This window comes from Dermacentor andersoni, chromosome 8 (assembly GCF_023375885.2).
Source record: "Dermacentor andersoni chromosome 8, qqDerAnde1_hic_scaffold, whole genome shotgun sequence".
Taxonomy (NCBI): Eukaryota; Metazoa; Arthropoda; class Arachnida; order Ixodida; family Ixodidae; genus Dermacentor; species Dermacentor andersoni.
The window spans coordinates 66654954-66671859 of record NC_092821.1 but is presented as its reverse complement, the minus strand read 5'-3'; the positions used below and the strand labels follow the sequence as shown (position 1 = coordinate 66671859).

Below are 16906 nucleotides of genomic sequence, written 5' to 3'. Positions count from 1 at the left end.
CACCCCGCTCCCCACGCACCCCAATCCTCCCAAAACATGACAGCTTCTCTGTACTCACAGCACTGAGTGTGCAGCAACGTCCCCTTTTATCGCCATTCCATTCTCCATAAGCCTAAATGAGCCCATATGTTAAGCCTGTGTGTAAGCAGATCACTGGGAAAAGGAAGGGAGGGGTTCTGCAGCACTATGTAAAAGCTGGTGGAGCATCGCCAAAGCCAAAAGGTCTGAGAACCCCTACCTTGTGTAAGTGTGCACAATTCTGTCAAAGAAAGGCCAATATGCTTCGTAAATTCCAACGGAATCTGAAGCGATCTATGAAGGCTTCAATGTGCTGCTTATTGTGATGAGAGCCTGCACACGAAAAAAATGTATACATTAAATAAAATTTGGTAATGACATTTTGCTTCAATGCATTCGTACAAAGAAGGGTCACTCATGGCAGAATGACAACATTCCAACAATACAAATAAGTAGGTTCATACACGAGTACATTTATACTGCTTATGTTCTAAACATTTCAGAAATGTAGCTTAGCTCCAACTAAACAAGGCATCCACAAATTGGTTCTACTTAACCACAGAGAACTTTCCAACAGTTCAGGGCACCCCCCCCCCCCCCCCCAGACTAAGAAAAACAATCTGCTATTACCTTTTGTTGTGCACATGTAAACCACTTTTCATGCTCAAGGATGTTCAATTAGGCAACAATTTACTTGGAGAACATGTCTTAATGAACTGTGTAACATTAATAATTTCTCGCTAATGAGTATTTTACTGTACACAGGAGTCTTTTGTATGCATAGTGAATAAACAAATGCTTCGTTGTTGAGCAGTTACACCATGGAATATCACATGGCTGTGGCCACTGAAATGTGTGCTCTAAACTGATTACCAAAAATATCTCCGCAACATTCAGCACACCTGCATAGCCTTGGCTATATCATAATATATTTAAACAACTTGTGAATTTGTATTACAATATATTTATTTCCACACTGTGCACCAACATAACTGGCACGATACCTGACTGGTATTGTGGTGTTGTCAGTGTCATGTGTCGCGTCGTATCAGTGTTTTCAAATTCTTTCATTGCTTTCTTAAAACATAATGAAACAGCTTTTCACATTATACTGGTACTTGCTATGAATTACTTCGGCAGCTCAACATATCTGAGCATACAGTAACACTTGTGCAACAGAATGTTATGTAGCGTACTGCACACGCATGCATGTTCCTAATTCGTATTTGACTTAATACATTCACATTTACATCGCATGACGGTGTCGATAGACAATTGCTATCCGAGTTCACAAGTTACAAATAAGCAAGCTTTGAAAGAAGACCCAGCACTGAAATGGCCACATGTTGGTGCAGGTGCCTCTTCACGCGAATGTAACATGCCACACTCTGAAGGCATACGTGCCACCAAAATGGCTGAGTGGATGTGGAGGTAATCCTTAGGAGTGCAAATTTGCAGAAAAAAAAAAAAAACCTGAAATATGTTTATTGATTACATGAAGGTACATTGTCACCCCATATAGAAGTAATTTTTGCATATTGAATGGAATACAAATCGAATAGTGCCAGAATTGAAACAAATGTAGAATATGTTTCAAACTGTTTTTGAAGAATGCACAGCTATTGTTAAAATATGGGTAAAACAATGTACACATCCTCGTGTTCATTCCATTGGCAAGTTCCTGTAGTTACATTGCACATTATGTAGCATAGTTTACTAAAAGCGCTAACGGATCACTAGGAACAAATGAGGAAATCACTCGCATACAAAGGGCTCTTCAGGGAGTGCAAATGGTCTTTGTATAGCCAGGAAAGTCTAGGTGACTAAGAAGCGTATCCAGCTTCTACTACGGATGCTCTCATGTTTTCTGCCTATACTATGCCCATGGGGGTGACATTTGTCATACTTTTGCTTCATTTTGAGGTTTATTAGTGCACAGGTAATGTTTTAAGTGTTCGAAGACTATTAGAAAATAGTTGTATTGACAAAGCGCCTACTTTAACATATCAAATATTTGCACGCCCTTAATTGAAACAGTGAACCCTCGTATTTATTATCTTAAAAGCATGTCCTGTGCACAATTTTGTCGGTGAGGTAATTCCTGATGAGAGACTGGCACAACTGCGGTTCAGGAAGAATCTTTTCAAATTTCTAAAAACAGGATTGGCCCAATTTCTTGCCTTCTGCACACAGATGTATTACACAGTGCAGGTTCATCAGCCAATTCAATATGTAATGTTTACACAATTATTTCTACAAATTTATGTCGCACTAGTGCTTATAGAAATGCTGGTACATTAGTTAAAATAAAATGTAGGAATGAATTATGCATAGTGGGCTTGACATTCGACTCAAACCTTACATTACTTATTACTTATAACAGGTTCTTTCTGTGCTAATAATGAACTTCCAACTGCCATCACTCAACTTCTTTTGCAGCCCCAGATACAATAAAGTCCTAACATCCCTATATTGCATGCTGTCTATAAATTATTGAAATATCAAGAACAGACAATGAATACTCAACAAACACTGGCATTTATTTGATGCTCTGGTGAAACAGACAGTGGAAAGCTAGCTTACTGAACAATCAATTCCTCTAAAAAAGTACCCATTTGTAAAGAAAAGAAAGGCACAAATAGAATAAGATCAAAAGAATCCACGATGAACCATGTAGACAAGAACCAAGAGCCAACAAATACATGAATTGGTTTAAGAGAACAAGTTCATATGTACCAAAGAGAATATTGAAAAAAAAAAAACAGAGCCTAACGAACACATCATTCAGACATCTGTAGTGTAACAATAATGATTACAATGAACATAGATAGTTTGCTGTGGCATGCAAAACAGTAATTTTTGAGATACGAACAAACATTGATTACTTTTCGAATAATGAAAAGCCACAATATAACAAAGCAAAAAGCTGTTTTTGCCGACTTCTTTTAGTTAAAGTTTAACTGTATTTTGATTTTTTTCTGAGCTACAACTTTATGTGGGTCATTTCTCATAAATCCTTTTGCTCTGTGTTCGATAACGTGTTGAGAAAAGATGTAGAGAAAATATGGTGACCCCGCAAAACTGTTTCAGGGACCCTTTAAAAGCAAGCTTGAGCTTGGGGGCTCCCATCTAAATGTATGGGAAAGGAGAAATTGTTTTTCTTGACAACTACAGCCCCAAACCTCATGAGGTTTGTTGCATATAAAGGAAATAGAATCTAGTGACTGTTGGTAGTGAAGATTTTATTTAGGCCAATAGTCTTTTAATAACAATTGTTGAAAATCATGAATTTTCAGAAAACGAAACTATCAAGTTTACATCTAACTCGGCAATGAAAAATATCACAATTCTGTCAAATGCTACAAGTAGGACATCTAAAGCGGACAAAATTGATGCATTAAATAAGGCGTTAAAATATGCGACTAATAGTGGGTCTGGCAGTGGCATGGCGAACGGCTGTCTGAACATTGCTCGCTTCATCTTGCAGATCTCTGCTTGTGTCGGCCGCCACTATCCGGAGGACTATGCTTTTTCCATTTGTCGATTGCGTGGCATCCCGGTACATGTGAACTTGGATTCCACCTTCAACGACACGTGTGATTTCGTATCACACGAGAACCTGCTTATCGACGACGACGAACTTCATCGGTGCTGGTCAAACAGTGGATGGCGGACTACTGATGAACGCTCACGTGGTCAAAGGACGATATAAAGCCAGAATCGCAGCTTCTGCTCTTCAGTGGGTCCGGTAGTAGCATGGCGAACGGCTGTCTGAACGTTGCTTGCTTCATCTTGCAGGTAAGCAATAGACACCATGTGCATTGCTTCAGAAGTGACGATCGTTGTTTGCTGCTGCTGCCAGACCCAGAATGCCTTTTGTGTACCTTTTTTTGTTTGCTGCATTCCTTGAGAATATTGCTAATTATGTGGGGTGATGTAGAGTCAAACCCTGGCCCAGACACAAAAACTGAACGTATGCTCATGGAACTGCTAGAAGGGCAAACACGAATAAGCCAAGATTTAGTAAGTCTGACCGGTAAATTGATGCATTTGAAGATAGGATCTCGAAGATAGAAGTGTGGGTGTTGGCTGGCGCTAACGTCGACCAGCGTGTGTATACTCTAGAAGAAACAGTCGACGACCTTATAAAAGCCATCGAACTGCTGGGCAGAAAAAATGGCGATTTAGAAAACCGATCACGTCGGAACAACTTAATAATCTATGGCCTGCCTGAGTCATTGCCTGAATCCCCTGAGCAACTACTTGCCGCTGTGCTGAAGCTCCTTTCCACGAAACTGAAAATAGAATGCAACTGCGTTGAGTGCTGTCACAGGCTCGGTGCACAAAAAAATGGGAAGATGAGACCTATCATACTTAAGTTCCTCGATTTCAAAGTGAAGACTTCGATACTAAGGAGTGCTTTTAAATTCAAAGGGTAATATACTCATATCAGTGAGGATTTTTTTTTCCCTGTGTGGCAGACACGCAAAGCTCTGTGGGTAATTCGGTCGAGCTTAGGAAGAACATGAACAAGGTTCGACTGAGCTTTGACATTCTGATAGTAGACAGGGTCTGCTACTCATGGGATGACACTAGCAAGTCGCTTATCAAAACTTTCAGCAACACACCCACTAGCAGCACAGAGTTACTTCGGGATAGATACAACCTAACCCTTTTGTATATAAATGCACGCAGCCTATTGAACAAGCTAGTTCACTTCAATTGGCTAATTGAATGCCATCAGCCATCTCTGATCTGTGTTACTGAGACCTGGCTAAATGACTTGGTCACGGAAGGTGACTTCGTGCCTCCTAATTACTCTGTCTTGCGATGTGACAGGTTATGTGGTAGGGCCGGCGGAGTAGCTTTATTTATTCACAAAGGCATTGATTTTGTAGTGATACCGAGTCTTCCTAACACAGAGTCGGTACGGTGCAAATTATAAATAGGTGATCTTGTGGTGGCTACTTGCACTTTATACCAGCCTCCTGATTCCAAAAAAAATATATTTCCAGATTGTTGCAATTATATATTAAAACACAAGCTTCACGACTGGAAATTGATCCATGCTGGTGATTTCAATACCCCTTGTATTAACTGGACTACATTGGTTTCCTATGGTCGTGATAGGCCAATTTGTGACTCGCTTATTGACTTTGGTTTTGTTGTTAGATCTGACACAGATTGTTAGTAGCGTTACCCGTGAGAGCTCGATCCTAGACTTGATTTTCCTTAACCAAAGGTTACTACAAAATGGAGAGGACTGCCAAATCACAGAAGGCCTGTCCGATCACAAGGGAGTTCTGCTGAAGGTTGACGTCACTTGTGAGTGCAATAGACTTGATTTTCAGATTGTCAGTGATTTTTCCCATGCTGATGACAATTCTATTGTTAATATTCTAGTATCCTCTTCTGACGCTTTTCTACAATGTAGCAGCATTTGCAGTGTGGACAAGTTGTTTGATATGTTCTGTAACATTGTTAAGAAATGCATCTCACAGTTTGTTCCCAAGAAGTGTGTGAAACGCAACCTGAAGCACCCTTGGTATAATGGGGACATTATTCATCTTATCAGGGGCATCGAGAGGCTCCGGAAACATAAAAATGTGAGTCAGAGCAACCAATGCTCAATACTGCACCTGCTTCAGTCCGAATTAAAAACCAAAATGCACAAAGCCAGACACTTTTATTTCGACACCATGTTATCAACATTCTTGAAAGAAAACTCATCGAAGCTTTGGATAACAGTGCTTCCGGCTGCTCATGACACTTCATCATTGATCATTAACGATCACCCTTCGTCTGATCCTCTGATTATTTCCAAAACTTTCAACGCTTATTTTCAGTATGTATTTTGTCAGGATGATGGCGTCGGTCCCCCTTTTTGCATCAACAACACTTTACCAGAGTGTCCTGCTCTCGTTATAACTTACGCTTGTGTTCACAACTTATTACTAACAATTGATACTACAAAAAGTTTTGGAGCTGACGGAGTGCCAAACAAATTTTTACAGCGATACTCTGAAGGGAATGCCCAGTACTTGACAGTTAGATTTAACAAATCTCTTGAGACATCTCGGAGTTCCCCAGGTTTGGAAACAAGCTAACATCATTCCCATCTTCAAATCTGGCAGCAAACAGCAAATCACTAGCTACAGGCTTATATCGTTGCTGCCCACGTGTTGCCAACTTCTCGAGCACATCATTCAGTATTTATCGGAAATAACTTTCTGTCCGCACAGCAGCACGGTTTTCAAATAGGACTTTCTACAGTGCAATTATTAGAATTTACGCAAGACATAGCCACATCACTCAGCTTGATGCCATCTTTATCAACTACTCAAAAGCATTTGACACGGTAAGCCACAGAAAACTACTTTCAAAACTTGCTGCAATGTGTCCTGGTAATAAACTAATTGACTGTATATCCGATTACTTGCACCTCCAATTTCAATCCGTCACTTTTAATTGCAATACCTCTTCTATAGCTCAGGTCATAACAGGGGTGCCGCAGGGCTCAGTTCTCGGGCCGCTCTTACTCATCATATATGTTAATGACATTATTGAAGTAGCCAGAAACACACAAGTGAAAATATGTCTCTACACAGATGATTGCGTGATCTATTCCAACATTCGTACTCTTCGTGATCAAGAAGTGCTTAACAACGTATTTTCATCATTTTCAGACTGGAGTAACACATGACAGATGAGCATTAACTTCAGAAAAACTGTGACAATGACTTTTAGTAACAAGAAACAGCCCCTAAAATTCACGTACAGCACTCAAGGGTACAGCATAAACGAAGTTAACAAGTTCAAATACTTTGGACTTATTTTCACAACTAACCTTAGTTGGCATAATCATATGAATACAGTCTGCTCTAAAGCGCTGCAAAAATTAGGATGCCTAAAACAAACTTTAAAGCAAGGCACTAAAGAGTGCAAGCTTACGGCCTACAAATCACTAATCAGACCTGTTTTAGAGTATGCTTCTGTAGTGTGGTCGCCTCATCGCATAAAGGATATTTCCAAATTAGAATCCACTCAGAAAAAAGTTACAGCCGTATGTTTTCACCATCATCGCACGCACACGCTTTATCACTGGACCCATTGTCGTTTCGTTGCACGTGTGACCGTCTAATCTTGCAGCACAAGATCATGCAAGGATCGACTAACAATGAAGCACCTACCTTGCTGATCACACCTACTGTGCGAGTAAGCCGACGTATTCACCCATTAAACATAGCTCCCTTCATTGCAATAATAGATGGTCTTAAGTTTTCTTTTTTTCCACACACAGTTGAATTATGGCATAACTTAGTTGGTTCTCTGTGTTTATTGCCGACTAATCAATTTGGGAAACAACTGCCTAACCATGTTAGTTGACATTCTTGTGTTCATAAGTTATGTAACCCACTTCTGCTATGTCTCTAAATGAGATAGCAGCGTTTGTAAATAAATAAATAAATAATAAGTGAGTAGGACATTTGAAAGGTCCCTGTAAATAGTGTAAGAAATTAACAAAAGAAATGAATTCATACATCAAATTTGTCCGCTTTGAAAGATCTAGCTTATGCAGCTTACCGAGCTATGATATCTATTCCAGGCACAGAGCTAAACATTTATGAAGTTCTAGCTCCAATTTTTTGCATGCTGGACCATCTTTGTAAATTCCTGTTACCTATAACATTCAGGCCTTCAACCAAAAATATGCTTCCAGCAATCACCAGAATTTAGCTTTTTCTCTCAATTGTTACAAATTTCGTTATAATCGACCCACTGGTTATTCAGAAAAGCATTTCTGCGTTTTACACGTATTTGAATAGGCGACATCCGAGTTTGGCTCGAGTTAAAGCTTGATCTCAGGAGCATGTGGAGACACTTGTGCTACCTGATGGGGTAGCACAAGCGACCATACTACATGTAACACTACGTACTACAACGTAACATACTACACATATGTATATTTTGTAATTCAGACTCTAGTTCAACGAGATTGTTGACCTACCCTACAGTACCATGGTGCTGTGCTCTCTTAAGTTTGTTCAAGTGATGAGGACCTGGAGCAAACGGTGCAACTTTATGGCTGGTCACCTGTATGAATGCACTGGTGTATCTTTAGGGCATTCCTCAACGAGAACCTCTGAAGGTAGAGTGGGCACTGAAATGGCTTCTTGCCTCATGTGTTTCCTGAAGGTGCTCCAGTGTGAGAAGCTCTGAGAGCATGAAGGGCACTGATATGGCTTATCGCCTGTGTGGGTGCGCAGGTGGACTTTCAGGTTGCTCTTTCGGGAGAAGCTCTGACCGCATGAAGGGCAGTCAAATGGCTTCTCGCTTGTGTGAGTGAGGAGGTGCATTTTCAGGTCGCCCTTTCGTGAGAAGCCCCGAGAGCATGAAGGGCACTGATATGGCTTCTCGCCTGTGTGGCTGTACAGGTGCTGTTTCAGGGAGGTCTTTCGCGAGAAGCTCTGAGAGCATGAAGGGCACTGATATGGCTTCTCACCTGTGTGGGTGTGCAGATGGGCTTTCATGTAAGACTTGCGCGAGAAGCGTTGAGAGCATGAAGGGCATCGATATGGCTTCTCGCCTGTGTGGGTGAGCAGGTGGGTTTTCAGGTTGGACTTTTGAGAAAAGCTCTGAGGGCATAAAAGGCAATGAAATGGTTTCTCGCCCGTATGGATGCGCAGGTGCTCTTTCAGGTGAGCCTTTATCGAGAAGCTCCGAAAGCATGAAGTGCACTGAAATGGCGTCTTGCCTGTGTGGGTGAGCAGGTGGGTTTTCAGTCTCTGCTTTTGTGGAAAGCTCTGAGGGCATGAAGGGCAATGAAAGAGCTTCTCGCCAGTATGGATGCTGGCATGTGCTTCCAGAAGAAATAGTTCATCAGCCTCATAGTCACATAGCTCACATCGGTGGAGGCATCCTTGCTTTGAGTTGTCACATTTGGCAGTTGATGCAGAAATTAAAGGCCTCGATGCTGCACAAAAAAAAAAAAGTAAATAAGAGTTATTAGGAAATGCCAAAAAAGAACACAGAGGCTAAATTTAATGACAAGCTGTCTTTTTAATTTGATTTGGGAGATCTTCAGGGTGATTTCAAGTACAACGAAACAAAGAACTCCTAACGGTCATTTTTATTTACTCAATATTTCTGCATTGGAATGCTTCATGACCCCGTTTGTGAAGTTCACTTATAAAAGGGATTTCTCAGAAAGCTAAAGAATTACAAAGTGAGCGAATGTGGAGTGTTTCGCTACTCTCTCCTACAACCCTTAGAGAACACTTCAAATATGCTTTGACCAAGCCTGCTCTCATATCCTCAATGATCACTTGAGGCCCGGTAACCATATTTGGCACTTGCAAAATTTGTTATGATTCGCTGGCACAACAAATTTGTTCTAATATCAGCATTCATCAGTGAATTTCCTCTTGATCACGCACTGAACTTTGGCAACATTATCTTAAGTCGAGGTTTGAAGGAGCCGGCTAGGAAATGCTGCAGTTTTTCCCATATAACCTGTTAACCCGCATCCTCTTTCAGAACAGCCCAGAAAGAAAAAAAATAATATGCACGTATAACCCCTGAAAATAACTGCATACACAATCCCCAGATGTGCACAAAACAGCATCCATTTGGGGATAAACCACTTGTCCATGTCGTATCTTAAGCCAATGACTGCTTTACTGTTTCCGGAGACGGGAGCTGGGCCGTTGAGCACGGCTTATCGTGGCCCAAGTTCTACTTTGCCAGCACCATGTGCACTATTCACTAACTGCTAAACGCAAAATGGCGACCCATGCAGAGGAGGAAAATGACCGACAGTGGAGGAGAGAAGGGAGCTTCAACACACAGGGGTGGAAAAAGGGTGGGATTCCCCAGGAGATAGAGAAAGTGTGAGTACTCGAGAACCTTGCCCTGAAGTGTGGCTTTGTGGCACTGCAGGCTGTGTTGTCATGGAGCGAAACTTCAAATCCAAATTTCAGTAATTCACACCCCGATCCTGACCTTGCAGTAAATTTTTACAATGTTTGGTGCGGCTTAGAGGTGCAAAAATACGGCAACTTCTTTTGGAGTGCACTCTCCTCCTTGTGCTCTGCGAACAGAAAATATTGGCAAATGATTGCTGGAACTGACAAGGAAGGGTATGCTCCCTTTGCAAAGCGCAGTGGATTTTAACACGCTGGCAGGTGAAGGTATTGTAGTATTTGCAAAGGGAGGCACCAAGCACAGCACCATCGCTGGCTCTGAAGAAACGACAGACACACCAGTTTCATACTGAGCCCAACTTACCCCTCGGCTGCAGAAAGAGTGTCCATATACATATATATATATATATATATATATATATATATATACACGTGTGTGATGTGTGTGAGGATGTTACGAGCATCCTCGTTGGAGTGGGGCGATGGGTTGCGCCACCAAGCTCTTGTTATTTTAATCCCCAGTTCCCTACCTATGTTAAAGAAAAGAGAAGAAAACACACAGTGAATTCCCATAAACAAAGTTTCTGCAACCCTACTGTGAATTTTGTTTTTGTCCACCACCGTTGTTTCTAGTTTACCTATTTTTCTTTCGCCAAGCTTCAAACCGCCTTTTAGTAATCTCCTATTGCAGATATGTTTACTTTCCCCGTGCTCTCGCTGAACCCAAGGGCATCAAGGAGGCCAGTGATTCCTAAATCAACCGCTGGGCAGATATCTTCACATTCTAATAACACATGCTCCATGGTGTCCTTGGCTTTACCGCAGCAAGCACATAGTTTTTCTTCCTTCATATATCTCGCTTTTAGGTGCGTGTTCTAAGGCCTTCTGATCTCGCGTTAAAAGTAATGAGCTTCCCTTTGAGTTATGATAAATTGTTTCTTTCCTGATTTCGTTTTTTCTTCTTAAGTAGTTACTCATGGTAGGTTTCTTTTCCATTGCCGCCAGCCACGAGATTATGTCAGCCTCTGACTTTTCGCTTGATGTTCTTTGCAGCTGTGTTTCTCACCACACAGTCCACATACTTGCTGGTAATCTTCCTAGTTCTTTTCCTCCAATGTGAATCAATGTTTTTCCCGTACAAATAACTGAACACTCTCCCAATGCATTCACTTTCTTCCACATTCCCAAGTCATTCTTGATAATTAATTTTTCTGTGAGCTTCACTCACTTCAAAACTTGTCCAGCCCATATCACCCTGGACAGCTTCAATGCATGGAGTCCCACTGACCTTTGGTTGCCATCGAGTCCTGAGTGTACCCCTGATTTCAAGCAAACAATCGCATTTCCAGAAGTAAGTCCTGGAACCATTACACCTTTCCACATACCCCGCAGCACCTCGTATCTATTGGATCCCCACAGCGCTCTGTATTTCATTATGGCCGCATTTCTCTACCCCTTTACTTTATTCCCTTTTCCTGTATTTCCATATATTAATTGCCTTCGTTTATCCGTATACCAAGGTACTTGTATTTTTTTACGGGAGATATTTCCTCGCACGGTATTGTCACTGTCTGTTCACAGTTTTTAATGAATACCATAACACCCCATTTTTTTAATGCTATATTTCAGACGTAACTTATCGCCTTCCTTTCCACAGAATTAGGCAGACATTGCACGTCCCTCTGCGTGTTAGCTAGCAAAACAATGTCGTCCGCATAAAACAAACCTGGAAGCTGCTGCTCTACTACTGTACCGGCCTGTTTGTATGAGAGATTAAACCCGATATTACTTCCTTCTAGTTCCCTTTCCCTCATTACCATGTACATCATAAACACGAGTGGGGATAACGGGCACCTCTGCCTCAGTCACTTGTTGAGATTAACTTTCTCCTCGCTCTTCATCCCTTCCCATTCAATTAAAATGGTATTTTCTAGGTAAATCTCTCTCAAAAGCTTGAGACAACTGTCCCCTAAGCCTTCCCCTTCGAGAATATCCTACAAAATGTTGTGGCCTATGTTGTCGCTCCTGTAATTTCTAAAAACGCCACATATAACTGTTTCTTTTCTACTCTGAACACTTCAATAGATTGAGCACGGAGAAAAAATTATAATCCAGACGCCTATCTATTATGAAGCTATAGTGAAGTTCCTTCAAAATGCCATTATTCTCTGCCCATCCTTCCAGCTTTAATTTAATTGCCTGCATTGCTAACCTGTATATTACCGATGTAATTGTCAACGGTCTATACGAGTGAATTCTATCTTTCTCCCCCTTACATTTATAAATTATATTTATTTTACTTTGTCGCCAACCGTCTGGTATTCGTCTATCTTTTAGACTTTTTGCTACTGCTTTCCACAGAGCTTCCTTACTTTTTGGACCTAGCTGATTAATCAGCCTAACGGGAACTTCATCTAGCCCTGTGGCTGCCGGCTTCAGAAGTTTTTCTTGGGCTTTCTTCCAGTTGAAATTTGTGAGCACCAGCTCCTTTCCCATCTCGTTCTCTTTCATGCTCTTTCTTTCCACAAGTAAAACCTCATCATTGCCTTGGAAAGATTTGGCTGTTATTTTTCCGAGGCAAATTAATGCCGCGTTCCCTTCCAATTTGTTTCCATCTTCCTCTAAGATATGTTGTATTGTTTCAGACTTCCTGCCTAATAAGTTTATGTGGTGCCAAAATATTCTAGTTGCGGCCTTCTTTTTCTCCCGTCTTTCTGACAACCAACGTTCCCTTTCACCTTTTATCATTGCTTGCACCAGTATTTGAACCATAAGCTTTTTCTCCCGGTATATTTCCCATTTACTGACTACTTTTTCCTGTGGCAACTGCGCCTTCTTTGCCTTTCTGTGCTCTCGGGATGCTTTCTATTGTTCGGCAATCGCTTCTCGTATCTCACTGTTTGACCAGCTTTTCGGTTAATTTCTTTCCTTTCCAATGAACATGCTGCTTCTCTTTCCGCATTTCTTTTGTTATTACATTTAGAAACTCACTATATTCCCACTCATTGCTTGGCGATTTGCCTAATTCTTCCTAGACCCTTGTGGCTATATTTGTTATTTGTTCAGCATCCGAATTTGGAGTGGCCATGTTGTTCTCCTTGCTCTCCTTCGCAACTGCATATCCCAGTTTCAGAATGATGCGTTTATGGTCACTTCCTATGCTACTATACCCTTCTTCGTCAATTACCATTTCTCTCATCTTATCATGAATTCCTTCTGTCATCAGGCAGTAATGTCGATTGCCGGTTTCCCAATTCCCCCGTGGTCTGCTTGTTGCTCACAACCATCTAGCATTGACTTCTCATTGTTGTCGGTATAGCCATCTAGATCCTGTGCGTGGGCATTCTTGTTACCTAACAGGACAATTTCAGCATCATTCTCGAAACTCTTAATATCCGAACTTAGGCATTCCACTAAGTGATTCTCGAGCACTAATCTATTACTTTAGCTTGACTTAATATTTGTCCTTAGTGTCCCCCTTTAAGCTCAAAACAAGTTCACCGAATTTACATGATCAAGACGGCTCTATTAGTCCATTTAGTATTTGGCAGTGGAATTGTAGGGGGTCTAGTAATAAGAAGGCATCCCTGCAGCAGTTTGTTAGAACACATGGTGTGAAACCTCAGGTTATGTTACAGGAAACACTGATGTCTAGCGTGACCTTAACGGGTTTCAAAGCAAAAGTTAAGGATAATGAGCATGGCAGAGGACTCGCAACTCTCATTAATAGGATGTTGGCATATATTAAGAATGATCTTCACATGGCGGATTGCAAGATTGAATATATTACGGTGGAGCTCATTTTAGGTTGGCAAAGGACATGTCAGAAGACCGTTTACATGCTCCACCTGTACAGTAGCACCCGGGACACGACGCTGAGTTTCATATTTCTCTTTACCAAGCCAGCCAATCTGGCTGGTCGGTTATTGGAGGGGACTTTAAAGCACCGTATCATGTGTGGAATTATGTTTATAGCACTATTAGGAGCAGAGACTACGGCAGCAAGCACAAGACTTGAATTTAACTTTGATTACAGACCCTTTGTATCTCATCAGATGCGGCAAGTCGACATGTAGAGATTCGATACCGGATCTCAGTTTTGTTCGGGGGGTGATGAATTCGTCCTGGTCTTATTCTAGTATAGATTTTGGTAGCGATCATTACACACTTGTGATTACTTTGGTAGCGGCTAATAAAAAGCGCAAAATCAGGATGGTTGACTGGGATGGCTTTAGGAAACGAAGAGTGCAGAGGATCAATGATGGAAGTGAGTGGACCTTGGAACAGTGGACTAGTCAGCTTAAAAGTGATGTTGAGGTGACCACTACGGAGATTAAGACCGGTATTGACACAGAGCAAATGGATAGACCCACGGCACATTTGTTGTAAGCGAAGCAGTATCAGCAGGATCAGAAGTTGAATAGAAGGCTTAGAAAGCGTATAGCAATGGTTAATCAGGAAACTGAAGACCACTGTGGGGTACTGTGCAAGCAGCAATGGGATGAAGTATGCACTTCTATATTGATGGTCGCATTAAGAGGGGAGGCGTCTAAAGTTTGCTTAGACATTTACCAGATGAGACAAAAAGTAAACACCATCAGAGGAGAGTGATAGGTAAACTGGGCCATCAGGAGTCTCGGGACTCAATGGAGCAGGCATTGCTGAACGATTTGTCTGACAGATACTTTCCGTTGGAGACCTGGCGTGACACACACGACGTGACTTCGGAACAAAGTGAAATAAAGTTATGGATGAGGAATTTACCGAAAGTGATACAAGGGCGGCACGCTGCAGGATCTTAATGGTCGATAGCCATCAAGGCCGGTTGGCATCACGAATAAAATGTTATGGAATTTAGACGAGGGGTCCATTGAGTTCCTTACGCGGTAGATCAACAGCCGATAGAAGGAAAGCTCTTTCCCGGAAGAGCGGAAACATGCAACTACTGTTATGATACCTAAACCGAGGAGGGCCATGGGGCTTCAAAATCTCAGAACCATTTACTTGACATCGTGTTCAGGGAAGTCACTGAGCATGTCATTTTAAATAGGCCTATGCTTTGTGTTGAGGGCAATCGGGTCTTTCAGCACTTGATGATAGGAGTTCAGCCCAGCCTCTTGACTCAGGATGCTACACTCTTAAAAAAAATTTCATCCTTTGGGTCGTATCTTGCCACCCAACAATAATCGTCATCTGTCTTGTACGCATTTCCTTTCTTTAACGCTGCGAGCCAGGTACTTCCAAGTCACAAACGGCATGCGCGTTATCAGCATGACAGTGTATTCTCGACAGGAAAGCAATGAGTGCAGCGTTTTCGAGAAAGCAAATGCAAGCAAGGCAGATGACGATTATTGTTGTGTGGCCAATATACACCCCAAAGGGTGTACATTTGTTTAAGAGTGTATGATAAGGATAAGGAGCGTACCGGAATCTTGAAAGAACGCTAGCATAATCCTAATCCATAAGAAAGGGGACGCCAAAGACTTGAAAAATTATAGACCGATCAGCTTACTGTCAGTTGCCTACAAACTATTTACTAAGGTAACCGCAAATATAATCAGGAACCCCTTAGACTTCTGTCAAGCAAAGGACCAGGCAGGATTCCATAAAGGCTACTCAACAATAGACCATATTCACACTATCAATCACCTGATAGAGAAATGTGCGGAATATAACCAACCCTTATATATAGCTTTAATTGATTACGAGAAAGCCTTTGATTCTATCGAAAGCTCAGCAGTCATGGAGGCATTACGCAATCAGGGTGTAGACGAGCCGTATGTAAAAATACTGAAAGATATCTATAGTGGCTCCACAGCCACCGTAGTCCTCCATAAAGAAAGCAACAAAATCCCAATGAAGAAAGGCGTCAGGCAGGGAGATACGATCTCTCCAACGCTATTCACAGCGTGTTTACAGGAGGTATTCAAAGTCCTGGATTGGGAAGAATTGGGGATAAAAGTTAATGGAGAATACCTTAGTAACTTGCGATTCGCTGATGATATTGCCTTGCTTAGTAACTCAGGGGACCAATTGCAATGCATGCTCACTGACCTGGAGAGGCAAAGCAGAAGGGTGGGTCTAAAAATTAATCTGCCGGAAACTATAGTGTTGTTTATCAGCCTCGGAAGAGGACAGCAATTTACAATAGGTAACGAGGCACTGGAAGTGGTAACGGAATACATCTACTTGAGGCAGGTAGTGACGGCGGATCCGGATCATGAGACGGAAATAATCAGAAGAATAAGAATGGGCTGGGGTGCGTCTGGCACGCATTCTGAGATCATGAACAGCAGGTTGCCATTATCCCTCAAGAGAAGAGTGTACAATAGCTGTGTCTTACCAGTACTCACCCACGGGGCAGAAACCTGGAGGCTTACGAAAAGGGTCATACTTAAATTGAGGACGACGCAACGAGCTATGGAAAGAAGAATGATGGGTGTAACGTTAAGGGATAAGAAAAGAGCAGATAGGGTGAGGGAACAAACGCGAGTTAATGACATCTTAGTTGAAATCAAGAAAAAGAAATGGGCATGGGCAGGACATGTAATAAGGAGGGAAGATAACGAATGGTCATTAAGGGTTACGGAGTGGATTCCAAGGGAAGGGAAGCGTAGCAGGGGGCGGCAGAAAGTTAGGTGGGCGGATGAGATTACGAAGTTTGCAGGGACGACATGGCCACAATTAGTATATGACCGGGGTATGGGAGAGGCCTTTGTCCTGCAGTGGGCGTAACCAGGCTGATGATGATGATGATGATGATAAGGAATAAACATGAGCTCCTTGACCGACGGACAAGGAATACTAAGGTACTACTTGGACTTGCCGTGGAAAATGCTTTCGATAAAATCTGACATTCTGTCATCCTACGGGTGATATCAAACTAGAATCTGGGGCACCGGCTCTTCCATTTTGTCAAGGCTTTCCTTATAGACAGAAGGACATGCCTTAGGGTAGGGGAGATA

General features: G+C 41.9%; 1 protein-coding gene across 1 annotated transcript in view; it reads right to left on the bottom strand.

The window, feature by feature from the left end:
* Positions 1-2537: 2537 nt before the first annotated feature.
* The window catches only part of LOC129383642 (uncharacterized), a 37624-nt gene continuing 23255 nt past the window's right edge, over positions 2538-16906 (bottom strand). The window contains exon 4 of the mRNA XM_072289773.1: positions 2538-8992. Coding sequence (XP_072145874.1) covers positions 8109-8992 — 884 coding nt within the window. The 3' untranslated portion in view covers positions 2538-8108. The remainder of the gene's footprint in view (positions 8993-16906) is intronic.